The following is a 27370-nucleotide window of genomic DNA, read 5'->3' as shown; positions in this document are numbered from 1 at the left end:
GTCTTGTTAGGCGGTCGCAGGTCTCTGATTCTATAATTTGGATCAAGCCGCAATGACGACAATCAGCTCCTCTTGAGATATTCGCTATGTTCTACCACTTTGAATAACTATTGGCTAAGTTTCTGAGAGATCGGGAATGAAAGCCACAGGCGTTGATTGCGGTACTACATTTGCAAAAGAATTATCGCTGAAAGCGGAAAATAGTTTTCAATCGGAGTAGCTTGGTAAGAACAATCCCTTCTCATCCCCCTTCCGTTAATCAGATCTTTTTATGCTGGCGATTGGAATCTCTAGTTCCTGACGTCTATAGCTGAAAGCATTGCTAACCAAATTTAGTTTCTTATTTCCAATCATTCTTGTGACTATTCCTTACAAACTTCGATAGTGTCGACGTGAAAGTATATGGAAGTTTATTTCTTTGCCCGGTGATGACCAAACGTGTCCAAAAAGCCAAATTTGCAGGCCAACCTACTATCTTATACTTGCCTTGGGGCTAAATAAGATGGAAAGTGTTCGCAATGAGAACTTGAGAGCTTATCTGAGGGCACCTTCAATCTTTACTTTTTGCATGGCATATTTCCAGCCTTCTTCGTATCCACCGTTCTTTTACGCAGTATATTATTTTTCTACATCTCTCATTTCACTTTGAAAAATCCTTGTTACACTTTAGCGGGGCTTTTGCTAGGAATTGGATTGTGGGTTTCTTTACTGGTGCTGCTAGACATATCAGCCTCGCCGTAAAAAAAATGAGAACAAAGAATTATTAAGTCACCTGCAAGCACTCACAACTCAACGGTTTCAGTGATTCTATCTTCTCATACCTCCACACTTTGTCCGGGAGTACACTATTTTTGCTATTTCTATCCACTATATTTTGACCATTGGTATCGATAAACATACTTCAGTTTGTAGAGTTTTGCTGCCATGTTTTCAAGGCTCTCTATCAATTCGCATGATTCTAGTGACCAGCCTTCGCCCTTGACGTCTTCGTCCTCATCCTCTTCTTTGCTCGAAGGCGCGCATCTCTCAATAAATACCGCGGTTGAACAATCTGATGCCCCTGACTATGCGGTTCTGTGTGTCGATGGGTTATCTTCCGCTGGATTATTTGAGGATGCGGCAGTCATTGCCCAAGGGTATTTGCATGAGAAACCAAATCATGCACTGTTTTTGAAGCACTTGGCCAAAGGCTTGTTTGAAACAGAACATTATACCGAAGCTAGCCAGATATATCGGCGTCTGGAGGCAATGCCGGGTTTGGCTAACGACACAGAAAAGAAACTCTGGACCATCGAAGCACTTCTCAACGACCATCGACCTGGAGCAGCGCTTGATGAATATCTCAGAACTCCTTCGTTAGGAGAATGTGCTAAAGGTCTATTTTTCAAAAGCCGCGCCTTGCGGAAATTAAAGCAGCCTGCAGCAGCAAGAGCTGCTGCTGATCAGATGTTAGAATTAGCTGGAGAAAATATCATTGCCGACTATTGGGTCGAGTATGGGTTTGTGCTGTATGATTTGCACGACTTTGTAGGGTCATTGAGATATTTGCGCCAGGGTGCAACAGAAGATGTGATCGAATCCGCCCTGGGGCTATCAGGCCAAGCAAAGGAAGCGGAAGAGATGTTTCAGTCTCCGCAGACATTGAGTCCATGCCATCGTCGTAAAATAATTAATGGACCAGCCACCGATTGGGAAGAATTTAGGGGAAGAGCAAACTGGATGAAGACACTCCCCGACTTGCGTGCCCTATTACAGGTTTCATTTCACAACTCTCTCCCGGACCCGGAGGACTTGGCCAGTTGTTTGTGCATATTAGGTACCAGGCATCGAGAAGGTGGTACTCATGAAGCAGCCTCCACATGCTTTGAAATTGCACTCAAAATTAATCACACATCTGCATTTGTGTTGTCCATGTCAGCTACAAATCTTGCAGCCAATGTCCCTCTCAATGAATCTGATGAAGCACGTTTTGCACGCCTTCAAAAGGCGGATGATCTCTGGGAGCAATTATTGGAAATTGGGCCCTACCCTGACGGATCCTTCGAAGTTTCACACGCCGAGATCTATCGTCGTCGTGCAGAACTATGGAAAGGTATTAAAATATCGTTCTACGAGAAGTACTTGTTCAAATATGCGGAAATTATCAAATCCCCTGCAGAATTTATATCGGTAGCAAAAGTGTTGAGGTCCAACCAAAAAACCGACGGTATCAATACAATTGCATACAAAGAACGTGCCGAAAGAGTCGATCGATTATATTATGAAGCACTACATTCTCCAGAATACTCACCCACTCATGCCCCTCAAAAGGCAGCCCTAGTATATGGATGGCGTGTTGACAACCTCGCATATGGTGATATTGATCCAGAACGACAAGAGCGATTCCTCCGACAGAAGATGGAACTTGACGGTAACCCCGACCGCCTGTTGAACTTTATGGGTAAGGCAGGAGGCCGCGATCGGGAAATCTTACAATTGCTTGAGGACGCTGAACGGAAATTTGGTGGGAAGTACGTCGCATTGGTCAAGGACCAAAGAAAATATCTCAAAAACGTTGAGAAGATAAAAAAGAATTCTGCGAACAAAACACCAGATGATCTTCTTAAGCAAGATCCGGTTCAGAGCAGTATCAAAAGAACACGCGTAGCAGCTGGTTGGCATGCTTGGAAGGCACAAAAATAATACGGGAGGATTAGCAGGCCGCATAAGAAAAGATACTTCTGGCACTGATGAGTGGGACATTAAATGATTCCTCAAAATTCATCCCTCGATACGTCGCAAAGCTGCACGATCAAAAGTTCTAGCGTTGTCAACTCTTACTTCGTCTTCCACAGAGACATTTATTTATTCTATGTGGAAATTATTATTAACACATTAGGCGATTTTCAAGAAAGTCATGTCGTTATCTATGGCTGAAAACTTTCCAGCGGCCACCCCGCAGATATCTCAACCTTATAACTCAATAGTCTGTCAATCAACGCTGTCAAATATATAGATTCTTTCCAGTGAGATCATTCGAGGTATTCCTAATGCGGTTCGTTTGTGAGATGCTCTTCCTGTTTTCATCACATTGAGGGCGACCGATTTCTTGGGGCAAATGAAATAGTATATTTTTGCTCGTATACTTTTGACTGGGGAGATCTTCACTAGCGATGAAAAGATGCATGAGGGAAGAACCATGTTCAATAAGAACCAAAATTACATCAATATTTTGAATCTGATCATGAATTTTGGTCCTTATTAGAAGAGTATTATAGCTCGGCAATTGAACCCCAAGCGGGACAATTTGAGTTGAGCCTATCTCAAGATTGAACTACCCAGCACTTACAGCCAATTAACATAATTGGATCATATTTGCTAGTGTCCATTTTTTTTCGCCGTAGTGTCTACGAGATCCGTAGTCGATGAAGACATCAGAAAATCAAGAAAATCCACGTACCACCATTTCTCAATGCTGACCTGCTTCCTATACAGATGCAGATCGCTACCAAGGGATACTACCCATATGTAAAGATGCGAGCTAGGGTCTATACTCGCAGGATGCGCCCTTGATAACGCGCATCTTTAACATATATTTTACAGCCCAAAACTTCGACCTGCTGATCCGATCGACTGGGTTGGGATTCATACCATCCAGAACCCAAGCCTCCATGATTTCTCCCCTTAATCTCTCCTTCCGCACATTGAGAAAATCAATAGGATTACATGCTAAATAGTGATGATCAACCGAATCGGTCTCTTTGTTGCGCTTGAGATTATTCTTGAAGGTAGTTATGAAATCTGTCTTGAAGCCATGCTTAGCACCTCTCTTGAGGCCGCTCTTAAAGCCTTGCTTGAGACTACCCTTGAGTGCGCTTGTCTTTGAGTTTCCGAAATAGATCTCATCTTTGTTTTTTGGATTGAGTGCGGTGAGGGCAATGCGTGTGGTTTGCTAAGGAGGATCAGATGATGTTTCCTAAAATGATTGGAAAGGAAAGGACAGAGTAGGATATAGTTGTAACTTACAACTTGTAAGTTAAAGCAGAACTATCTACGATGTACACACTGAGTTCTGATAAATCAAATACGATGGCATTTTTTTGCTCCCAGATGCTTAGTTGTCGAGTGGCTGATATTGGAGCTGGTTCCCAATCTTTGAATTCCCATATTTCGGAGTTCCATACATGATCTACGGCCTGATGTGACGGAGGAGGATCTTTATTCATTGGCATCTTTTATTCCTGGAACTTTCGTTTTATTCTTGGCAGCACTGAATGTATTTATCAGCTTGATCCGATGATTTGGTGTGTATTTCGTAGGACGGTGGAAGGGCGAAGATGCAAGCTTATATGCAATTGTCAGCCTAATCGCTACAATTTGGTCGGATTGATCTTTAATACATTCTATAGTACGGTTCCTTCAGTAATATCACCAGTAGTTAAGTGCAGGACTGGCAATGATTCACTCGTCAACTACGCATTCGCACAGTAAGAAAACTGTAACGTTGAGATGATGTTCAACCGTATAGGACGCAGGATAGCATATAACCTGTCACCTTTCCCACAAAACAATCCTAAAGCATCAGAAGAACAATCTATCAAAAGAATTGTCTGCAGAATACACAAAAGACCTACCAAAAACTCGAAACCAATCTCAAAAATTCATCAACATGAACCAACAAAATCAGGACAGCTTGAACGGACAATTTCTACTAGGTAGAAAGCATCCAACCACCTGGGAACAGAATTATGCCATCGTCTTTGACTTGATAAGTAAGACAATATACAAGGCAAACCGCTCAGACATTAATAGTGAGTATCTCTCCCTGTCTCCCTTTCACAAAGCCACAATTCACATCTTACTCTTTTCTCCGCCCCACGTTGCTATCATCAACACGAAAAACTAACGATTCTCTCTTCTAGCATCAATCCACTTCCGCATTGCCCTTTCCCGTCTTCTCCCATTCGAGGAGGACACCGTCAATCTGGGTAGGCGACGCACTTCCGACAGCCAAGATGTAGAACTCGTGGCTAAAGTCAGCGTTAACTCTCTCGGATTAAGAGGACAGAGATTGAGAGGAGACATCATGGAATGTTGGATTTTGGATAACGCGGAGGGTAATACAAAGGGCACATTGGTGGGATGGAAGTTTAGGGACGCTTTTGATTACTTTGATAAGAAGTAAGTGAAAGTGGAAGAGTTGTGGGTGGAGTGGACTTGAGAAGTTCCGATTGTTCTATAACGATGGCATCGATGCTTTCGGTAGCGTTGGAGGAGCAAAACCACTAGTGAGTGCGCGGATGCATGAGGCAGGCTATATTAAGCACAATTTTATAACAAGAATGAAGATCTTAATCATTCAATTATGCTTCAAACATCCAGTGAAATTGACAAAGAAAGAACAATGTATCTGATCAATAAGTCCTGGAAGATTACACTTTTGCATGGAATGGGAAATCCTGAAAGCGAATTTGCCGATACGATTCACCTGCTTATCAAAACATCTCAGAGGTCAGAAATGATACGGTATGTTTTGATTTTGAAATTGATTCTATCTGAATAAAATTCGAATATGTTAAACTGTTGTGCTCGGTGGACTCTATGTCAGAACTTGACCAAGATCAAATTGATTTACCCATTATCGGACTGAGGAGCTGAATATCCAAAATTTCGATATATGTTAAATGATTCCGTTGGAGATGCGACTTACTTGAGTTTGGTTTGGCTGCTCTTCTTATGTTTAGATAAGGTATCTTTGATTTCTATTCACTCCTTTGTGGCTGCACAGAATGCTCTCGAACCATTAAATAGTAGTCTGATCGACCATGCACCCATATTTATCTTAGTGATGTTTGATTTGACGTTGTACATACCTTCTTTAGTGCGGGTTCCGTGTATTCTCTTGTGAAGTTGGGGCTACGAAACGTCTTTGAATGATGCAGATTGTTTTTAATCTCCTGCCCGAGAAGGGAAAAAGCGTAGATGAAGAATCCTTCTTTATTTGCAAAGTATCTAAATGTAAATCAAGTATTGAATATGGAATTGGGACTGAGAAACTGAAGAATTATGAGGTAGGACATAAGGAGATAATCTCTGGATCCTGGATTGGGTAGATGTTTAATGCGTGGACTGATTAGAAGCATTCCAGCATTTGCATCTTGCACATGAAGGAAAATCAATGACTCGGGTATCCCAATCAGAAAACCACGCAATACTGAGGATAATTGAAAGGAGTCGTACATTGAAGCATGCTTCATGTACTATGCATGGCACCAAGTCTGCCTCGTTATCCGGTTGTTCTATCTTTGACATTTGATCGGCTAATGTGAAGAATAATGTTCAGGGGGGCAAATTTTGTGTTACCTTTGATATCCGGTTGTTTGGTTTTCCGGTCATGGGAAGAGGAAACATAATCTTTCGCAGTATGTAACAGCGGGTAATTAGAACACTAACACCCTCAAAATGATTCAATCTCAACTCACTCGTGACTGCAGGAGTAAACTCATCTCTCAACATCTCTTGCGCTATATACTTGAAAATGCACGTGATATTCATGTGATAGACAGGGTAAATTTTACTCCTTCCTATTCTAGATCCGGCTAATTCCAGATGGTAATCTGATGATATGACGGAAACCCACTTTAAATGTTTCTCCGCCTATGTAGTTCTCTTGTACCCTCTCTCAATCTTTAAATCAACGTAGCCAAGTAATGTCGCCAAGTACCATTACCCTTCAAGCTTCTCCAAGGCAAATAGTATCATCCCAGCGATCAATCACCGGTCGCACGACATCAATATCATGTTTTATCAGATTCTTCTCAACTCAACAGCCTTGAAATGAATATATTCTTGGAGTCCATACCATGCCTCGGCTGGGGTAATCGCAATATCTTGTGCTGCCAAGCTGGAACCGCCATGATGATCAAGAATGAGATAGTATGCAGGAATACAACGGTAGAACCATATCAAGGGAATACTATAGATGATCTTTTTCCGGCAGGAGATAAGCCTTTTCAGCCACGGCGTCGAACATGTCGGCATCACAGATTTCATCAAACAATAACGCAAAGTCATAGCCAAGACGATTTCGCCATCACGAGATCCTCTCGCACTTCGAAACCAGAAAAACTTCGATAGAAGTTCATTCTCGAAAAGGGAGGTTGTTATTTGATTCCAGTGAGATGAAGCCATCTTCGAAGATATTGTACAATCATATGCCCACTTCACTTGGCGCTTCTGCGTCTCTTCATATCTGCAAGTGTCACTCATTTGATTTTTAGGATGAGCGCTTGGCTACACGCTTGGCAATCCTACGTAGACTATAGGGTGTGTGCCAATCGCATGTCGCATGTTTACAGATCGATAAGAAAAGCTTCACAACTTCCCAATTCGACATAAAAATCAGTGGGAGAGCATGACATAAACTACCATGATGGCGTTTAGCCTGAGATTCATACCTATTTCATGTCGTTTGTGTCGGCTCGTGGTCCATCTTAGTCGATTATGTTCTCGATGGTGTTATACTAGTACTGGCTTGCTTCATTCTTCAAGCACCCCCACACCGATATGATTGTCGAATAGCATTTCAGGAAACTCTACATTCCATGATGATTACCAGTGGCCAAGTCAGGCCCTGGAGCATATTTCATGCCATATCCTTAACAGCTTCCATAAATGTGATAGACCTGTGCCTGAAGGTGGTGATAACATTCATTTGTAGAAGGTGACGATGAGGTATGGATTTAATGTTGTGATATTGAGTTACAGCATACCTTGGCTTTCCAGTTCATGGAAATCCTATCTTGCTCGCGGCTCGGAATCATCGTCGACAGTGAGTGTTGTCATTTGCATATGCAAGTGGCACATGCAAAAGAGCCTCATCTGTTTTGATTTAAATACTGCCTTCGTATCCCTCTGAAACTATATCACCAGGAACACCTTCTTCATTAACTCTTCATCAAGAATAACCTTTTGACCGCATCTTTATCATGGCTGGATATCTCACCGTTCTTACCGCTTTCGCGGCTGCCTTTGCTCCTGTTTTTGGTGCACCAGCAGTCAGAGTGCCTCATCCTAAGATTAAGACTCCAACTACCGTCGCTAAGGATATCGTTGCCGATAGCTATATCGTCGTCTATAACACGGATATCACACCAGAGGTGACTGCTAGCCATGTTGACTTTGTGAACGCTATCGTTGCAAAACGTGACAACGCCGTATCAGTTGGTGCAAATTACAAGATTCACGACTTTGCTGGATATCAGATCACAGCTGATGAGGAAAGCATTGTTGAGATCGCTAACAAACCAGAAGTATGCATCCTAAGTGCGAAACAATTAACAATTACTGACAGTTGGGTTAGGTTGCATACATTGAGAAAGATCAAAAGGTCTACGCTTCAGCATTGACTACTCAAACTGGAGCTACTTGGGGGCTAGGTCGCATTTCTCACCGTGCACAAGATACTACTACTTACATCTATGATTCTACCGCCGGAAGTGGTGTGACCGTATACGTTGTCGATACTGGTGTCTATGCAGCTCATTCTCAATTTGGTGGTCGTGCCAGCATGGGAGCCAACTTTGTCTCTGGATCAGCTGTATGTTCAAATCTAGTGGCAATCGGGTATTGAATTTGCTAACATTGAATAGAACACTGATGAGAATGGTCACGGAACTCACTGCGCTGGTACTATTGGTGGTAGCACATACGGTGTTGCTAAGGCGGCAAAGATAGTCGGTGTTAAGGTTCTTGATGCTGCTGGATCCGGAACAAACGCCGGTGTTATTTCTGGTATTCAATGGGTTGCTACCAACGGTGGTGCTAAGTCTGTTCTAAGCATGTCTCTTGGTGGTGGTCTATCCACTGCTTTGAACAGTGCCGTTACAAGCACAGTTGCTGCCGGTGTAACAGTTGTTGTAGCTGCTGGAAACGACAATGTATGTTTGAATTCTATTCTATACTAAATTTCTAGGCTTGAAAAACAAGATTTACTAACTCTCCATCCAGGCAAACGCAGCCAACACCTCGCCCGCTTCCACCCCTAACGCTATCACAGTCGGTGCCATTGATGCAAACGACGCCCGAGCCACCTTTTCCAATTACGGTGCCGTTCTTGACATCTTCGCCCCTGGTGTCAACGTTCTCAGCTCCTGGATTGGTTCCACAACCGCTACCAACACCATCAGCGGAACTTCAATGGCTACTCCTCACGTTGCAGGTCTTGCAGCTTACTTGATTGCTCTTGAAGGTTTGGCAACACCAGCTGCTGTTGTGGCTAGAATTAAGGCATTGGCTACTCCCAATCTTATTACCAGCGCTGGTTCTGGCAGCCCAAACCTCATTGCCTACAACGGTAACGGTGCATAAATGCATGAAGTGGTAACAGAGTTTGGAAGGTAGATGGAAAGGGATCAGGGGTCAATGTTATGCGAACGGAGTATCTTCCATTGACTTGGCTATTTTGTCTCTTATTCAAAATGGGGCTAGGGGAGACTTCTTTTATAGAAGGAATGAGATATTTGATTCTTGGGTGAAAAGCTTTCTGGGATGTATTTAGCAACTAGGAATTTGTTGAATTACAAATATTTTGGTGAAATAAGGTTTCTCTTCATCTTAAAGTGACACAATATTGCACTGTAACTCTTTTCCCAATAAATCTCTCTTCGACTATACAGTATTTTTATAGAATGAAATGTCTTAAATATTGCGAATGCCTTCCAACGTATCATCAAATTCACTTCCAGTTATATGTTTTAACAGTATCCAAGATCGATTACCCTACTTTTTACACACAAAGAAACACGAATAGACTCATATAAATCTTCAGATTGAAGACGTCAATAGGTGGAGCATAGAAAAAGTTTCTCCAAATCTTATCAATGTAAGAGTCACAGGAGAATCTACTTAGCAAGGTCAATTTTCCCTCCAAAAATAACACCCTTTTCACCATCATTGCACTTTGATAAGCATTCTACCATTTTGAACCATGCTAAGAGTCAAATACATCATGGTACTTGAGCTGCCTTAATATCCTAGATGCTTAAATTCAATCATTTCATATCAATTGTAGAATTTTCACGTCATTTCCTGCTTGTATTTGTGTAGTGATAATGGGTATTAATGAGCTAAGTTTGCAAGTTTTATTTGATTCCTACTGACATTCACATCATTAGTTTCTAGAGGGAGCAGATACACAAAATTTGATCTTTTCCTGATCAATGCGAGGATCTTATGAATTCTGTCAAACTGTGAAGAGTTTGATGACGCACCACTTCTGCATAAATAAGAAGATAATGAATCCATGAAAACACCAGAACGGAAGGAATCTGAGTAGTAGTCATCAAAATTATCTGCTACGATAATCACCTTGAGAATTCTGATAGGCTTTATACATTTTATCTTCAATTTATATAACCCACTTCCGAACTTGACTGAAAATAACGTACTTTATTCTCAGAGACTCATGATGTACCTTTAGTATCTAGTGACGAAGAATAAGACTTCATGCACGAATATACATACGCGTATGCCGTCTCAAACCGGCAATAAACTAGGAGATAACTCCATCCCTGGTGCACTAGAATCGAAACCAAATCATACGACCTCGCAAATAATGTTGTGTGAAATGAAAAAGAAAAGAAAATAGGTTTTGTTGCATATCTAACCGTTATGCACAATGACACATAATTCATGATACGTTTATTAAGTATGGCTTGGTTCAAAATTTAAGTGGCTAGGTAGTAAATGGGTTGGGGTCTGTTTCTTCGTGTTATGTCAAGCCAGAAGGAGGAGAAAACCTCAAGAAATGCAGGTTTATCTACACCCGTATATTTTGGATGCAAGAAGTCTTGAGTAATGTGCTAGAAACTGATTCGAAGGGTATCAATGGCTACTTTGTGTGCCTCTTGTGCTACCTATTTGCGCTTCAGTATCAGGAGCTAAAATTGTGGTTGTAGAATCGATTTACAGGGTGTAAGGCGTGAGTGGGGATCTTTGAGATGACGCAGGTAATTTGGGTAGTTGTAATAATATATAACTGCCGTGAAAGTAAAGTTCGGGTGAGGAGTGGGAGGCTGGGGATGGCAGGGATGGTGGGGAAGGTTTTAGGTAGGAGATTGAGAACGAATAAGTGTGCAGAGAGTAGGGTGCATGTATTGAGAATGTTGTCAGGGATAAACATGGAGGATGCGAATGAATCAACATATATAAACTAGATCCATAGGATTAATAACTCTACACCCTTCCACACCTACAAGAACGATTCCTTTAACGTTCCTGATAGACAAAAGAGGTACTCGCAAGAACATACCATATGGTATCTGTTGCATACAAGAATGTGTAAATCTGACGATATTTTGTGCAAGCTAGATGTCGAATATACCCCACTCGAGCAAAGATCAAGCGTATTGCGACATGACTTCGTAAATCCCAAGACAATGAGATAATGGAACCAAGGAAATATTCGGCCATAAGTGATGAAAATATTAATTTATGACGCATCGCGGCCTCTAGTCGTTGCTTTATTGCATCAGCATCATAACGTGTAATCTAGTGAAGTTACAACAGGCCGGACATGGGCCAAGTTTTCGAGTATGAGTACATGGTGGGGTTCTTGTTGTAGGTGTGGAAGGGGTGTAGAATCATTGGTGTTGAGAATGTACATTATATATTGATTCACTAAAGTCGCACCTTCCAAATTTATCCTCAACAATGAGAATCCGGGAAATAAACGAAACGGTGATGCTTTATCATAGAGAAAACAATATTTCGGTTCAATTATATTGACATTTTAATCTTATGATTGCAACAGTTGAGTGTAGTATAGGAATGAATTAACAAGATCACAGCTAATTCCATTCGAAGTTATATCACTATCTTCGCCGTCGCAAATTGCCAAGACACTACTCGGTAGTTTTAGCGACCGTTAAGTTTAGGGGGAATTTTAAGCTCATGTGGAGCAATAACGCTCAAAAGTAGACCAATAAGAGCAAACTCTGTACGAAATCACCTCTCGAAACCGGAACCTGAGAATGTTTCAAGTTGTTTTAGTCTGTGTACATCACTGCACGAGTGATTGACTGTTATGACGATCAGTACGGTTGAGAGAGTGGTGGAAAAGCGCTAAATTTTACAAACTACGGCCAGGTGTTAAGATTCCTAGTTTTCCACTCTCCCACCTTCTCAAACTTTTCATCTCTCTCTCCCCAAAAAAAATCTGCTTTTATCCACCTCAACGTCGACCAACGCATGTAATCACACCAGAAAGAAAACACAGAATCTAAGTCGTTACCCATCATGCCCCATATCCTCATCCAGCTCAGATTATCGAATTTTATTCTCCCCTTTTAGTTGGAGCTCAGTTCATAGAAACTGAGCTACAAAGCCATCTGCTATATCGAAGACTTGAGGTCTCAAATCTATAGCTATCTGAAGATTCGAATCTACATCGAACATCATATTATTTACAATTTCGACACATTTTCTCTTTTATATATAAATCACATCATTCCTGTCTCTCATCTTGAGTTGTGCAACTAGGCAACTCAACTCGTCGAAGGGCTTTACATAAAAACGAATATACGATCGCCTACAAGCCTTTGATCGACTCGAAAAAAAATCTACATCTAAATTTCATCGAACTATCTGCTCAATTACCACACCATATCTATCTAAAATATCAAATCGACTCGCACCTCCAACCACCCATTTATTCTTGATCATCAAAATGGCCGACAGAGAAAAAACACAAGACGAGGTCGACAAAAGAACCCAACCCGCCAGCGAACGAACTTCGATGACGATTACTGTGCCACCTCCCCCTGAGAACTTTCCTCAATTTTCGCAAAATGAAGCCAATGGAATGCAAAGTGAAGAGAATGCTGTTTCTGGCCATCTCGCCAAAACCCCTACTCAAGAGTTTGCGAAATTCAATAGACAAGTCCATGCCAGCGGCAGCGAGGTCGACAAATCGCCAAAGCAGTTGAGCGGAACTGGAAATGGAAATGGAAAAGAGATGGAAACTAAGTCATCCACCGATGCTCATGGTAACAGAGTCAAGGTCGGACCACTTACCAAGAAGAAGAATGGTATCAAGGAAAAGAAAGGCCGCAGATTCCCGTTCCAGAGGTATCAGCATTGCTCTACAAAAGACGTCGACAACGATAATATCGAAACTGACGATGAAGATGGAGATGAAGATAAACACGAAAATGGAGATAAACACGAATATGGAGATGAGAATGAAGATTACGATGGACCAAGTATATCTTTGTGTAAGCGAATCTTTCTGGGCTTCAGCAGAAGAAAAAATAGAAAGTTTAATGAATCAGAGGTGTTGGAATTTCATAAGTCAAGCGCCTCGGGCAATATTCTCAGGGCCGAGTCCAACTCCAGAGATCCAGCAGCCACCTCCCATCTGAATGGTATGAAAAGCAACAATGCCAGAGAATCGGAGAGACTTAGTGAAGGTCCGGAAGAGATGCATACGGGCATCATTAGACCTGATCCAGATTTTGTCACTGAAGTGTTGTACTCAGAGGAAAGGGCCCCCCCAAAGATCATTCAAATTGAACCTGTGGATAGAAATATCACTATCATACACAAGATGGTTAAGGAACTTCCCGAGGAACCGGAATTGTCAACATTGAAGTCGATACGCCACAAGCTCTCTTCATTGGCAGAGAGGCTTAATCCTCTAAGAAGATGGAGTCAATCTGGGAAAGAGAATGAAGCAAGAATGTCCCTAAGACACAGTGAAGCAGAGCTGGGCGTATTCACCAGAGATAAATTCGGGGAGAATGCTGAAAGAGAGGTTGTAAATGATCATACAAATCGCACCGAAGATCTCGAAAACCAGACCAATCGAACGACCAATAAATCCGGCACAAGAGACTCTGCGCACAATATCAAGCGAACCAGCAGCTCGGGACAAAATTCCGAAGAGATGATTCTGAACGCTGATGCACGTGGCATCAGAGAACTCGAAGCTGAAGTCATCCGAATGGCGAATCCAGTCGACTGTGTACGAACGTGCTTCATCTCCAAATCCAAGTCTGTTAGATCTGTTGAGCCAATCATAGAAGAAGCCTCAAATGAGACAAGAGACGAGAATGCTCCCCCAGAGAGTGCGCAAAGGCTTCAAGCTACACAGGAACCTATCTATTCAGGCCCTGAAGGCACAACCTTGAGAAGACGTCCCAGGGTAGAGAGATTACGCCATAAATTCACTGATTCTATTGACGAAGTTGTCAATCCAAACGAAACGCATCATCTAATGCCAGATGTTGGCATGCAAGGCTCTTCTGCGTCGAGTGGGTTTTTGGAAACTATCACCACCAGTAATTCCATTGGCCCCAACAACGGAGTCATTCAATCGCAAAAAGCTCCAGCTCTAATCGCAGGAGTAGCCGATAACTCTATTCAAGACGACGTCGATTTTGGAACCCCTCTTCGTCGCTATTCTAGTCATGAGCCCTCTGCCGAAGAACCTCGGGACACAGAAAGCGGCATGGACGTCAACCAACATCAAAGAGCCACCACCATGAACTGGGAAAGTGGTACGAGCATTGACCAACAAATCCATCGCGAGACTTCCATGGCAGTAGTTCCAGCTCCAGGAGAACTCCGAGAGTTTTGCATCCTAGAGAACTATATTTCAACAATAGCCGTCATTAATGAAGATTGCTATCCAGAAGTCCAGCGTATTCGTAGCGCTTTGAAGCGATATAACACCAAAATGAAGATCATCATAGAAAGCGACCTTGAGAACGATTCGGAAGCCAGTCAAAGATCCAACTCCGATCCGCCAAGCCTCACGGATAGCACCAACACCTCAGAGAGCAGTATGAGCGACCAGCAGCAATCTTCTTGTGGGGTCTCCAGATCGAATGCCATCAGAAGAAAACGTCGATCGATGAGTTTCGAACCATACAATGATGAACTCATGGATGATGGAATGGGAGAGGCAACAACCTGATAGGGACAAGGCAACAATGACTAGTCGACATTCATCATGGCGCAGATTTTTGAGAATGGCTGGATTGTCCAAATTGAGTGATAAGACGAGATCTAATAATTGAGTGACGTAGACAAATTGGAAGAGTCGGAACCCAGAGGGTATTGGGGGATGTTGAGGTACAGGCATATCGTTCGTTCATTTGATTGCATTTATATATTTTTCTTTTGGCTATGGGCCTACCATTCGTTCGATTGTATCTGTAGATATTTTCGAAGTATAACCTTGTCGCTCGTTTATCATTTGCAATGAACTTTACTTCATAAAACTATCATTAATTTTTGAAACACAAGAGACTCTAAGATATGGCTCATCACTCGTTTGGTCATATCTATGAGTGGAAAAAAGAGGTATGGATAGGAAAATTACCACCACTGACAGGATAGACAGGGGATTATATGTATATATCATGTGTAGTTTATTAAAATGACAATGTTCTGTATCCTCTATCTCCGGTCATCTATAGAGTTTCATTTGATTGTGAATGAATGGTCTGGCATCTGTGGATCAAGGTATGAGCCCGCCGTTTCGGGACTTCACTCTACTTAGAGCGCGGGTAAAATCGAGGAAACTTTACGCAATGCATTAAACGTTCTTCCTCGGGGAAGTCTGAAATTTCTTCTCCTCAAAGCTAAGTGATTCTTATATTCACAGGCACTCGCTGCATTAATGATCAAAAAGATAACGCAATTCCCGGCAAGGAAAGAAAAATATTGGGCAAATCGAAGCAAAAAAATTCATTACCAAGTCCCTGTTTCCCTTAAGTTGACTCGCGATCCTACATTTCTTCCGTAGATACTGATACTGATGTCATTTTAATACATTGAATCATTCAAACATAAAGCCGCCCAAAAAGCCATACTCAATAAAAGAGATCTGTTTGTTCGCTCCGCCCCACGCTAATATATGAACCAATCACTCGACTCCCTACCTCTACCTTACTTATCAAAGTATTCTCATCCATCCACACCTTTCTTCGTGCCAACCGCTCACGACATCTCTCCTGCACTACCTTTCCTTTCCCACTGTCCTTCGGGCTGAACGTTTCTCTTTGCCTTCATCACCGAAGCGATTACCGAAGCTACCGCTAATACTTCAAACGGAATCACACATACACTCATGATTCCCGCAGCTCTACTTTCCGAACACAAGGTTCCCCAATGTGGTGAGGTGGATGTACTGATATTTGACCATTGGCAACTCCACGTTTGGACAGTCCACGTTGTCGAGGAAGTTAAAGCGTTGAAAGAAATTGCTGAGGCGACGACTGCAGCAAGAAGGGCGATAGCCAGGGGGATGAGAGTAGGAAGAGCCAGGGGGTTTCGCTTCAACTATTTGGTAAAGGATTAGCTCTTAATACACAACTCGGGGAGGCACGGCAGGAACATACGGCAGGAACAAATTGCCCCACAAGGGCCACAGAATTCATAACGAGAATCATAACTCCACAAATGACCCCGGCAATGGTAGGTTTCAAATCGAAAGTTTGAGGCCAGACTGGCAATCGAAATTCAGCGCCCAGATGAGTGGAATGAAAAACTTGAAGTGCGTTTGCTGATGTAGCCATGATAGCAAGACCAAGAATTGCGCTAATGGCTATGAAAACTGTATTGGCATGTTGAGCCATCGTTGCACGAGGGCGAGAAGAGGAGGTTTCGGGCGTGAATTCTTGGAAGGAGGATGTGACGACAGTGAGGGGTTGCTTTGGTTCTGGGGATGGAGATGGACCTGCCATTTTCGCTATTTGAGGTATTGAATGATGGAGAAGAGAGAAAGAGAAGGAATTGATATGATAATATCGCGATAAAGAACGAATGTAAGATGAGAAATGCAGTAAGAATACCCCACAATAAGCACAGGAAGCTGAAGAATAAGAACGCGAAATAGACTCAGATATGACGGCCCTACGGAATGAATAAAATGGGGGACTTCAATAGGTACATATACTTCCTTGCTATCAGATAATTATATCACTTAGCATTCAATAGTTGAAGATGTCTTCAACCAACAGAATTGATGAGAATAACGCTGAAGTTACAAACGCAGTGCTTCAAAAATGATAGGGCGATATAGCATGCCGCTTGTGCACTTCGGCATGTTTGTATTCATATCTTCCAATCAGACGGTAAAATCCCTAGAAGTCTGTCCCAATCATATTTCCAAAATCATAGACGTCCTGTGAGATTTGTAAATGATTGGTTCAGAATGTCTCTCGGTCCATGATTTTCAAGGTTATTTTGGGCTGCGCACAGGCACGGGCGCTTGCATGTAGGGGTAGGCGGCTATGGGGGTTAGAATAGGCCAATGTGAGGGTTGCAGTGAGCTTTTGGTGGGTTGATGGTGATGAATTGAGGAATTGAGGGTGCAAGTCTATTATCTTGCTGTTTCGTGTGGGTGAGATTGCTGTGGTTGGTAATTGATAGTCGATATTGAGAAAGATCGCGATTCGTGGCAGGATAAGTATGGCGGTGTATGTAACATTTTTCTGGTCGTGATTCTTGTCTTTGTAGGTACTGGCAAGTAGTGTGTGTACAGCTGATTTTGGAGAATTCTCTAGATATAATATGATAATCTGAGAATATCAACATGTACAGGAAGGCAAAGTGCGAGTCTAATATCGACACTTGACCACAGCGAAAGTTCCTTCTGCCTCACGCGCAGTAAGTATTCACGAAACGCGTTTCGATGACATTCAAGCATCGCAGTTACCTAGTAATTAGTAACATCCATTTGATAGCTGAATAGATGTGAAACGTCGCATTCGGCATTTATTTGTTAACAAGATCTTGAAAGCGCGTTTGGTGAGTCAGCACGTGACTTATCTATCCGAAATTAATATCCTCGTGGAAAAATCAGAAGACGCTGGAGAAGAACGTATCAAAATCCGGCTTTTCCTGTCTGAATTGTTGATAACAATCTGTATGTTTTCAGCTTGCAGTGTGCTGGGCACTTGATCTGGGACGGCGATGTTTTTTGTACTACTCAGTGTGTGTCCAGTTTGTGGGACCAAAAGGGCGACATCAAAGTTCTTATTCGTGAATATTGATCGAATATGGAATCTAGAGGTAAAAGAATGGTGAGAGATGTGGCTTGCCAACAACACGGAATATTAATGATGAAGGTTTCGTCTTCTCCCGCAGCTATCATTTCTTCTTATCAAAGTCAAACGCCTTCACTGGCATCATTTCTAGGATCCATCATTTTCACTGCTGTCCGAGCCATATCTCATGCTTTTACAAGCCAATCAGAAGTCCAGCATTTGCAAAATTTCAAGCCTGACATATATGCCTGATGCGAATCCGGGAGTGCGAATGCGAAACTATGTCATGTAACATGTAGCAGATCTGCAATAAGAACATTCCACAGACTATACTATGGATCTCGAGCTTTTCCAGAAACTTTAATCGAGAAGGTGTCACCTTAGACTGCACTTGGCTCTTCCAGCCATCATCATTGTTATGCGAATACATTGTTCGTAATTGGCTGCGCGAGTGCGAGTCCAAGAAAAGACCCATGAGGATGGATATTACGGGGAATGCGACGAGTTTATATTCTCCGAGTGTGAGGATCAGCATATACACTAACCCCTATTGAATATTCGAGTTTCACATTGGTTGTGGAACTACCATCTTAATATCTTTGACTACGACTTAAATTGGTATGTCATAACGAATGCGAGGTCCGAGAAACACTTCAGTATCGGCTCTACTTGCGGGTAGCCAGCGTTGACGGCGTTCAGATATGCATAATGTCCGGCATTGATTTTCTAAATTGCCTGAGAAGGGGGCCCAGCAACTCTCTTCATCTGGTAGTGGGTATCCGGGGTCTTTCGATCCACGATGATGGCAGTGATCACCATAGGCAGTGCAAAACTTACCATGTTGCTTGCCTCGTGCGAATCGTTTCTTCGGACCGTCTTATGATAGGTTCATCTAATATGACAGGATGGAGTTGAAGTGTTGTGATACAAGGAGTCTTGCTTGAGAAGGGGGATGTTCTAGAAGCTGTTGATGTGATAAATACCTCGATCTGCTGCTCTGGAACAATATTCACAATTCACTCACATTAAATTACTTCATTTTCAAATACACAATCACTACCTCAAGCCAATATGAGATTTAACGTTCTTCCCACCACTCTAGCCTTTGGCTTGGTCACTGCTAGAGCTCACTATCACCAACATGATGCCGTCAATGACACTGAAGGTGTTTGGATAGCACCTACAGATACCGACTGTATGTCTTACTCATCAAACGACATCTTCTTCTTCTTTACAAGATACTGATATATCATAGTCCGCGGTCCATGTCCCATGATGAACACATTAGCAAATCACGGGTTCCTCCCCCGCGATGGCAGGAATCTCACGGAATACAACGTTGTCAAGGGTCTCAACGATGGTCTCAACTTTAACAAATCGCTTGCAACAATCATGTTTCAGCAAGCCATACCAGTCAGCCCAGCTTACCCCAATACCACCTCCTTCACTCTGTAAGTACTCTCAATCCTAATTCCTTTCACCGCCCGCCTCCATATCTAAAGCCCAACAACTAACACCCATCAGCGACGATCTGAACCGTCACAATGTCCTCGAACACGACGGAAGTATTAGTCGTTCCGACGCCTACTTTGGCAACAACCACGTCTTCAACCAAACCATCTTCGACACCACAAAAGTATACTGGCCCTCTGAGGTCCTCACCGGTCAGCATCTCGTCGACGGTAAACTCTTCCGACAAATCGTTTCTCGCTCCACAAACCCCAACTTTACATTCAGCACCACGACGGAAGCATTCAGTCTTGGAGAGATGGCAGCGCCAGTTGTCGCTTTTGGTGATAAATTTGCAGTCACAGCGAATAGAACTTTGGTTGAGAGTTGGATTGGTGAGTTCTATTTCTTTCTGTTCTATTTTGTGAAGATAGAGACTAATTTGATTCGCAGAAAATGAACGATTGCCCACTGAATTGGGATGGAGTAAACCAGTCGAGGAGGTTTCTTTGGAGGATATCTCATATGTGACACAGTATCTTGGCAACCTTACTACGGTCCAGAGCGATATTGTTCTTACACCGAAAGATCAGGCCACAAGTGCCCATGCTAAACGTATGGGTCATTGGGGTATCTCCATGTAGAGAAGTTTGGAAGGAAATGCGAGGGGAGCATAGCTAGGGTGATTTGGGAGGAAATGTTTGATTAAATTGAATGAACTTTGCTTGGTGTGTAGGGTATATATTGGATTCATTTTTGTATATAGATGTTATCTTTATGAATGAAACAGTTCCTGGGCTCGAAATTTCGAGCATCCATGGATAAATTCGTTTTCTCATACCCCAATTGATGCAAGCATTTGGACACAATTAATTTACGTGTGGAAACTCAAACCTGTAGTAAGAAGTAGATGACAGAGAGACTGTATCGATAATCACGTGTGCAAAAGATTGAGATAACGAGTCAAGTTTTCATATTTGACTATTGGAATTGTATCTGATGGCCCATTCACCTGAAAGCGATCCCTACGAGCTTCGTGTCCACGCTAGATTACCAAGTAAACTGGCCCACTATGCTGGAAAGAATCTCTATCCTTTCATCGTAACACCTAATTTGATTGACTACCTATCCTTCGAGACAGCTATTTTCGAAACCCTGCCCATCCGAATTGGCGAGGATATCGAAGAAGGATCCGGTTGGTACCCATCAGACCCAAAGATTAAAGCCAAGCCAAACACACTTGACAACTTTACATATCGGAATATCGGAGAACAACAACGATCCCATCCGCGACGAAATATCAGAAACTACCTACAAAAGTAGATAGTGGCCCGGAAAATTCGTGCCAATACATCTCGTGCCCTGTAGGGAAATACTCCATTTCGCCACACAACAATTAGCGAACCTAGAAGATAATTGTTTACGCGAAATGAAGACACCTATAGTAGACCCAGCCATGTGTTCATCTCCATGGTCAAAGACACGAGGAATCGCGTGCTCTTTTCAGAGCTTTGATGAACGCATTTGTGAGAAGAAAACAGAAGTCGAGGATGGATTGTTGTTGAAAGCTGGCATTATCTCATGAGAGAATAATGTACCTATGTCGCAAAAGTTGAGTGGGTGACGCAGACGATTGTCCCGCCACGAAATCTAAAACCTGTAGTAGTTTATGTCATACCCAGACCCAAAATATCAGAGAAAGCTACAGAAGTAGTAGTCCAGATCTCATAGAAGAACCTAGACCAATGCGTCCCGCCTGTCACCTTGCTTTCTTTCTCCAGAATCTGTGATATACAACAAAGAGGAATTGATTGATGTATCGAATTCAGTGGAGGCTGGTTCGAAATGTAGAGGGTGAGGAAAATGAGCTTGGACAAGAGCGGGGAAGATGATCAGAACAGAACCTTGTCTACCTAAAGGAGATCCCTAAAAGGGAGCGGTCGCAATAGATGACGATATTCTGTGTATTTCGTTCAGAATCGGAACCTTTCCAACTAAGGCTCCTGAAGTCGGCAATTCTATACGTTGTTACCCGTACAAGGATTGGTTGCTTCTATTGAATGCTGTTCAGAGTTTATCAGAGATGGTAGTCAATGTCACAGCCAGACAGAGATTCCAGAAAAGTCTGACTACAAAATTAGGTAGTAATCCAGACCACAGAGGGGAATCTGAATCAATGCGTCTCGCCTCTCAAAGATCATCTCCGCCGTTCCAATCGAACATCACTAGTATGAAGTAGCAGGATTGATCGGAACTATCCCAATGAGGTTGAGTTGAATTAGACTGGAGCGAGGAAATGGAGTCTACCAGAACGGAACCCTTCCTAATCAAAGGTTCCTAAGAGTTGGTATTAAGGTACATCAAATGGCAGTACGTCGCAATGTGCTCCTATTAAAATTATGATCATGAAAGCTAGCATTGCCGTACATGCTTGGGCAGTACGTCGTAATGTACTCTCGTTTGAAATGTGATCCTGAAAACAGGGCATTGATGTACATCGTTTGGCAGTAAATTCAATGTTGCTCATATTGACATCAGAAGCTATCTAGATAGATAATGATTTCTTTGAACTTAGAAAAGTTCATCGAAATCAATTCGTCCCGCAGTCGTCCCGCAGGGAACTATGGCCTTTTAACGTCTTGCCAAGGACTTTGAAGAGACGTCGAAGGCTACTGCGCTCGATGAGGCTTGCAATACTGGACATTTTGATTATCCAATACCCAGGCCGTGAGTAAAGAAGTACAAACTCAAATGGACTTTGAAGAGGATCTTCGATATCCTTTTTTAGCGTAATGCCGAGAGGGAGATATGCCTTATTGATTGGTAGTTTATGTCGTACCGGACATTTGAAAAATTAATAATGATCCGTCAGTGAAGTCGAACCTATTTTTGAGATATTTAGATGGCTGTATTGAAGTATTGATTTGATATGGGAACTTGAGAAGCTATCCAAATCGATGGAGACCGATTTTAACGTCATATTTAGACCAGCAAACGCCGAAGTGAAGTACTCTTGGTGGACGAAGTCATGACTAGAGTACGGGAGAAAAGAAGCTACTTCTGCTGGTCGAACGAAGTCCGAATTGAGTTGCCAGGTAAATTAGTAGTATGTATATGGTAATTGGAAGGGTATCCGTGCGAATGCGTCTGACTTTTCTGAGGAAAAAATAAGGTATGTGATTGGTGTATTACGACGCGAGTTACCACTCTCATCGAACACGGACTATTGGACTATTGCCTATCCAATACCCAGGCCGCGAGAAGATGTTCATGTTGTATTGAAGACTTGAGAAAAGATGTCGAGATTCCAGTTTAAACTCATGCCTGTACGAAACAGCCTTGTTCAAGAAGTTAAAGTCATACTCAGACTATGCGAAAGAAGCTACCAGAGTAGTGACTTGAGTACAGATTGTTGTCGAGATACCTAAATCAATGCGTCTCGTCTTCTGCGTACAGACGAGGAATGAGCCTTTTAAAGTCGTGCTCAGAACAGTTGCGTTGGAAGTTTTGAAATGATAGCGGAACTGCGAGCTCCGCCAGTAAAAGCCTATTTCAGAATACGGAAATTTGTTAATTCTCTGTCGAAATATCCTAATCAATGCGTCTAGACCTTTTGAATGTGGGCGAGGAAGTAAAGATTTTAATGTCATGCTCAGGACGATCTTCCTGAAAAGAGGTCCACTCTTTGTCGGAAACAGGTGAAACTCAAAGTCTTATCAGACTCTGAGAGGAAAAGCTATTGAAGTAGTAATTTGGAGTCTTCTCTTGGATGATCCAAATCAATGTATCTTTTTCCTATTCTAACATTAGGATTTATGTTCCATAGAACTCGAATAGATGTACTTACACTACTGGTGACTCTTGAAGTTATTCGTGAGTAGTCAAAAGAGTAGATCAAGGAATTCAAGCCTTTTATACCATCGTGCTTCGGGGGTTATAAGAGAGAAGCTAGCATCAAGTCTAGGAGACATAATGCGCTTCTATTTTCATACGCCCTTCACGACGTGGGCTCTGAATAAAACAAGTGAGAAGTTGGTGTCAAAGCTGAAGAAGCAGTGTGCTTGTGATGAATTCCTTTCGTGATGTTTTGGGTGTACAACACGTAGTCAAAAACCATGGAGTTGTCTCAGTACCGCTTGTTAGGAAACAAAAAATAGGCTATCATGCTGAACTGAATGAGCCATAAGCTGGAAAGAAGTATCTGCATAGAAAATTTGACTGGACTTGGGTCACAAGACCAAGTAAACCCACACTCCAGAGGAAGTATAGGTTTGAAAAAGAAGATGAAGCGACTCTATTCGCGAGTATTTTTGGTAGGTGGAATAGATCAACAGCAGCTAATAGGTTGCCAATAAAAATTGTCGAGTTTATGTCCTGCAGGTACTGTATTGTGTAATCACAATATGCGAAACTTATCGTTTGGAGATTAACGTCCTACCAGACGGATATTCAGAGTCTGGTAAATATTGATGGCAGACATCCTGAATCGTGACCTTCCAAGGATCTTAAGATATTCGAAAACACGAGGGAATTTGGTACTCAGTATTTCCCGTGTCGATGACTACAGAGCTAAGAGTTTTCGGTATGTGTCAATGCGTTGTTTATAATCTTCCAGGCACGCAACCTGGAAGTGAAAAAGGTTTTTTTTTGCAGTGCTAACGCACCACAGAGTGATCTGAACATCGAGGGGAAACTCAATCAAGAGATTCCCCAGAAAGGGTTGACGGAACATACCTGAGTATACAGCGCTCGGGCAAGAAACTCACTCCAGAGGTCTTTGTAACTGATTTGAGAGAGTATGCTTAGGTATACAGCCGTCGGGTGAGCAACTCGGTGAGAAGAAACCCAATTATCGGAGGTGAGGCTCGAAAACTTCACATATTTGAGCGGACTAAAGGTCCCAGTCGTGGTGTGCAGGAGATAGCACAGATTGTTGCTCGAGATTGCCTTGCTTTTAGCACTGAGCTTTGTCGGTGGTAGTTTTCTGTCATTCCGGACAAAGACCGAGACTATCAAACGATATGGGGGAAACTCTTGAAACCGTGCAGTCGAGATTGTCGAGCGTTTTGGTTTGTGGTTTAACCAAGCTCATGGTATGGTTGTAGAGTTTAGAACTCTGCGGATCATCTACCTATTGTGTGATTAGTCGTATAAACTTTTCAATAAAGGATAGAATGAAAGTGAAAACTTACGGCGATGCAGAACACTGCTATTCAATTGATATTAGAAGGTGACATGGGAAATCCCGAAGGCAGATAAATCAATGTCTAACAGAAAAGACGAGAGCCCGACAAAGACCACACGTGCCATATTGGTAGATAGAAAGACAGGTAGCTGGAGACGACAAGACTCAATTGTGTGAAGCCATGTCAGCGAGTGAGGAGTATAATACCAGCTTGAATCTCGCAGTTAAAGATGTCGTGCTCAGATGGGAGACACAGCTATTGACTCTCGTTGCCTCGGTGGCAGCATCATGCCATTCAACAGAAGACATGGACATAATCTCCGCGTGAGTTTACGGTCCTAAGTAGGAAGGTCTGCCATGCACTGTTGTCGAGTCAGTATAGAGCAATAGTTGAAAAGTAAGATCGAACGTTTTTGTCAACCAGAATAACTGATGGAAGGCAGGATGGGGAAGGCATATATTGTTGATCAAAGACAGAAAGGATGGAGATAGAAGTCGAACATACCATATCAAAACGTTGATCGTACGAAGTGATTGCATCTTTGCTGGTGCACCACGAATATTGATGAAGGTCAACTTGCGACTTGAAGTTACAAGATAGACCTGCAAGCTGAAGTTGAAGGTCGAGAAAGCAAAGTAGAAGGGAGATCTTGGGGTATTAAATAAACAAATTTTGAGGCGCAGCAGATGGTACTCCACCGCATCTGTAATAAGTGAATCTTGATTTTGCTCTGAGCCTCGGTGATAGTATTTTCATTAGATAACATGTCGTTTCAGGAAGTTATAAGTGCCTGGTCATGGTATGCTATTCACTTCAAGTATGGTCTTCCAAATCAGATACTGATTTCTGCGTGAAATGGACCTCGGGACGCTCAGGTCTCCGTAGGCATTCCTGGTTTGGGAGGTTCGTTAAGTTGTCGTTGTTGTTGGTTTGCTGCAATAGGAAGAGAGAAGTGGAAGAAGTAATGGAAGGTGAATAAAGACAAGCAGAAAAATTCAAAAGGGCAGTGCAAATTTGAACTTTGAGGGGTAGATATTCTGGATCATTCTACTCTACCTATTCACTTTAGCTCGTGACCTGATACTTTGTAGCAGAGTTTTGTTGCACATCTCAAAATTTGAACCCATTCTCGAATTTGACGTAAGCAAGTTGAAGGAGCCAATAGAGTTGTGAGCGCAAAGGAGGAATCTTGAAATCTTGAAATCTCTCGCGATAATGGCCAGCGACAAGAGCGGTGTAAAAGTTCTGCAAATACCCTCCTCCGAAAGAACCACAGCACTCATTTTCCCTTCCGCCCAGCACTCAACAGTAACACAAGAAATAAAATAAAAATACTCTCAAGCCGCGGACTTAATGGTCAACTATTCTTCGAATTTTTGCACCTCTGAAATCTCATGTCGATATCCCCGACTTATGTACTACTGATCAACCAGCACATTCCAACTCGTCTATAAATATCCTCATCTCGCCAACCTATACATCAAGAAACAACAAATTTGGGTGGTCGAGTGGTATCTTAAGTCGGTCCGCGACAATAGATCCGCTCAGTGGCCGCAAAGGACCAGTCATCGTAGCTGGGGTCCCCACAAGATGTTTCTTGATAACTTTTTGTCTCTTTTTCTTCTTCAGATCTTCAGGGAACCATAGTAAAAGTAAGTAAATTATGCGGCGGAAAACTTTTTTTCGTTGGTCTGGTTGGTACACGAATGATGGGAGGAGGATAAGGTGAGAGCGCATGTTGCAAGTTTATTTGAGCACTTACCCTCTCACCTATCATACCAACGGCAAGAACCAAATGCATTTTATACTTGGGTTTCACCCGCAGACACAGGCCACTCTGCTTAACACAAAGATCATGCAATATTACTAATTCGACAATTAAGATATTGTGACGGACACTCCCCAATATCTTCTACGATGGGACTCTAAGGCCTGCCTCTATTTGGAAGTACTTGCTCACCCAGTGTCCAGTTAGAGAATTACCCATGTAATGCCTATAAGCATTTCGATTCAGAAGGAGTGATATTGGCGGGACTGTGAATGTTGTAATAAGTCTGAATGTGCGGTGATGGGAGTTGAATCATTTTCAAAGCTTATGACTCCTTCACCTTCGATGGATGCTGTGTCTATGACAGTGTCATCTTAAATATGGGCAGAAATTCGTCGAGAAAGTATCTCCCAGGCATTTACTGAAGCCAGCTTGATGCACACAAAATTCACACGATGCACACCCTATTTATGGTGTTTATAATGCCCCAGATCAGCACTATATCATCTTGAATCGACGGCGATGTTCAGGCCACAGGCTTATAATCCGCAATCTTCATTATGTTCTATAGACTAATTTTATGAATGGACTTTATATGGATCGTCGTTCTGAGTGCAAAGCCACCAAATGTGAATAACACGCGTTGGGTAAATGAAACCAGCCTCCCCCGAAAGATTCTCAATGCGACTGAAGGAGGAAAGTAAGGCCTACTAAGCCCAGGAATATCCGACCACCCCTCCAAAATGATAGATATACAGAACAAGAGGAAATCACAAGAGTCAACATTCACGAACACTAGCCTATTTTCCACCATCAAGACTCCTCACTCGTCCCAGACATGTGATTAAGAACATCGTGCATTATGCTACAAACTCGGGACTGGTGAGCTCGAAGTGAGAAAATAAAAGGGGCTGTAATATGTATCAAGTGAA

At 42.5% G+C, this 27370-nt stretch overlaps 11 protein-coding genes across 11 annotated transcripts; 9 read left to right on the top strand and 2 right to left on the bottom strand.

Moving 5' to 3' along the window:
- Window positions 1-502: 502 nt before the first annotated feature.
- Window positions 503-2682, top strand: Bfra_005471 (uncharacterized protein; the record flags this gene model as incomplete). The annotated part of the gene is made up of 4 exons (XM_037335855.1): window positions 503-600; window positions 671-737; window positions 769-801; window positions 913-2682. The coding sequence occupies 4 exons, from the start codon at window positions 503-505 to the stop codon at window positions 2680-2682; spliced, it is 1968 nt and encodes a 655-aa protein (XP_037192950.1).
- An 838-nt stretch (window positions 2683-3520) lies between these two features.
- On the bottom strand, window positions 3521-4211 carry Bfra_005470 (uncharacterized protein; the record flags this gene model as incomplete). Its single annotated transcript, XM_037335854.1, has 2 exons — window positions 3521-3931; window positions 4044-4211. The coding sequence occupies 2 exons, from the start codon at window positions 4209-4211 to the stop codon at window positions 3521-3523; spliced, it is 579 nt and encodes a 192-aa protein (XP_037192949.1).
- Window positions 4212-4648: 437 nt separating this feature from the next.
- Bfra_005469 (uncharacterized protein) lies at window positions 4649-5164 on the top strand (the record flags this gene model as incomplete). The annotated part of the gene is made up of 2 exons (XM_037335853.1): window positions 4649-4790; window positions 4902-5164. The coding sequence occupies 2 exons, from the start codon at window positions 4649-4651 to the stop codon at window positions 5162-5164; spliced, it is 405 nt and encodes a 134-aa protein (XP_037192948.1).
- A 2803-nt stretch (window positions 5165-7967) lies between these two features.
- Bfra_005468 (putative subtilisin-like protease pr1a protein) lies at window positions 7968-9348 on the top strand (the record flags this gene model as incomplete). Its single annotated transcript, XM_037335852.1, has 4 exons — window positions 7968-8291; window positions 8342-8578; window positions 8631-8918; window positions 8989-9348. 4 exons carry the CDS (start codon window positions 7968-7970, stop codon window positions 9346-9348), a joined length of 1209 nt encoding a protein of 402 aa, XP_037192947.1.
- Window positions 9349-12706: 3358 nt separating this feature from the next.
- On the top strand, window positions 12707-14956 carry Bfra_005467 (uncharacterized protein; the record flags this gene model as incomplete). The annotated part of the gene is made up of 1 exon (XM_037335851.1): window positions 12707-14956. One exon carries the CDS (start codon window positions 12707-12709, stop codon window positions 14954-14956), a length of 2250 nt encoding a protein of 749 aa, XP_037192946.1.
- Window positions 14957-15984: 1028 nt separating this feature from the next.
- Bfra_005466 (uncharacterized protein) lies at window positions 15985-16730 on the bottom strand (the record flags this gene model as incomplete). Its single annotated transcript, XM_037335850.1, has 2 exons — window positions 15985-16326; window positions 16386-16730. The coding sequence occupies 2 exons, from the start codon at window positions 16728-16730 to the stop codon at window positions 15985-15987; spliced, it is 687 nt and encodes a 228-aa protein (XP_037192945.1).
- Window positions 16731-19106: 2376 nt separating this feature from the next.
- Window positions 19107-20128, top strand: Bfra_005465 (putative sterigmatocystin biosynthesis peroxidase stcc protein; the record flags this gene model as incomplete). The annotated part of the gene is made up of 4 exons (XM_037335849.1): window positions 19107-19230; window positions 19291-19486; window positions 19560-19879; window positions 19938-20128. The coding sequence occupies 4 exons, from the start codon at window positions 19107-19109 to the stop codon at window positions 20126-20128; spliced, it is 831 nt and encodes a 276-aa protein (XP_037192944.1).
- A 355-nt stretch (window positions 20129-20483) lies between these two features.
- Bfra_005464 (uncharacterized protein) lies at window positions 20484-21069 on the top strand (the record flags this gene model as incomplete). Its single annotated transcript, XM_037335848.1, has 2 exons — window positions 20484-20585; window positions 20812-21069. 2 exons carry the CDS (start codon window positions 20484-20486, stop codon window positions 21067-21069), a joined length of 360 nt encoding a protein of 119 aa, XP_037192943.1.
- Window positions 21070-24041: 2972 nt separating this feature from the next.
- Bfra_005463 (uncharacterized protein) lies at window positions 24042-24464 on the top strand (the record flags this gene model as incomplete). Its single annotated transcript, XM_037335847.1, is given in 3 exon segments — window positions 24042-24066; window positions 24199-24280; window positions 24299-24464. The coding sequence occupies 3 exon segments, from the start codon at window positions 24042-24044 to the stop codon at window positions 24462-24464; spliced, it is 273 nt and encodes a 90-aa protein (XP_037192942.1).
- Window positions 24465-24505: 41 nt separating this feature from the next.
- Bfra_005462 (uncharacterized protein) lies at window positions 24506-24718 on the top strand (the record flags this gene model as incomplete). The annotated part of the gene is given in 2 exon segments (XM_037335846.1): window positions 24506-24577; window positions 24590-24718. The coding sequence occupies 2 exon segments, from the start codon at window positions 24506-24508 to the stop codon at window positions 24716-24718; spliced, it is 201 nt and encodes a 66-aa protein (XP_037192941.1).
- A 29-nt stretch (window positions 24719-24747) lies between these two features.
- Bfra_005461 (uncharacterized protein) lies at window positions 24748-24997 on the top strand (the record flags this gene model as incomplete). The annotated part of the gene is given in 2 exon segments (XM_037335845.1): window positions 24748-24814; window positions 24825-24997. The coding sequence occupies 2 exon segments, from the start codon at window positions 24748-24750 to the stop codon at window positions 24995-24997; spliced, it is 240 nt and encodes a 79-aa protein (XP_037192940.1).
- Between the last annotated feature and the right edge of the window lie 2373 nt (window positions 24998-27370).

Source organism: Botrytis fragariae, assembly GCF_013461495.1.
Source record: "Botrytis fragariae strain BVB16 chromosome Unknown tig00000054, whole genome shotgun sequence".
Taxonomy (NCBI): domain Eukaryota; kingdom Fungi; phylum Ascomycota; class Leotiomycetes; order Helotiales; family Sclerotiniaceae; genus Botrytis; species Botrytis fragariae.
This window is presented reverse-complemented; position numbering and strand designations above follow the sequence as displayed.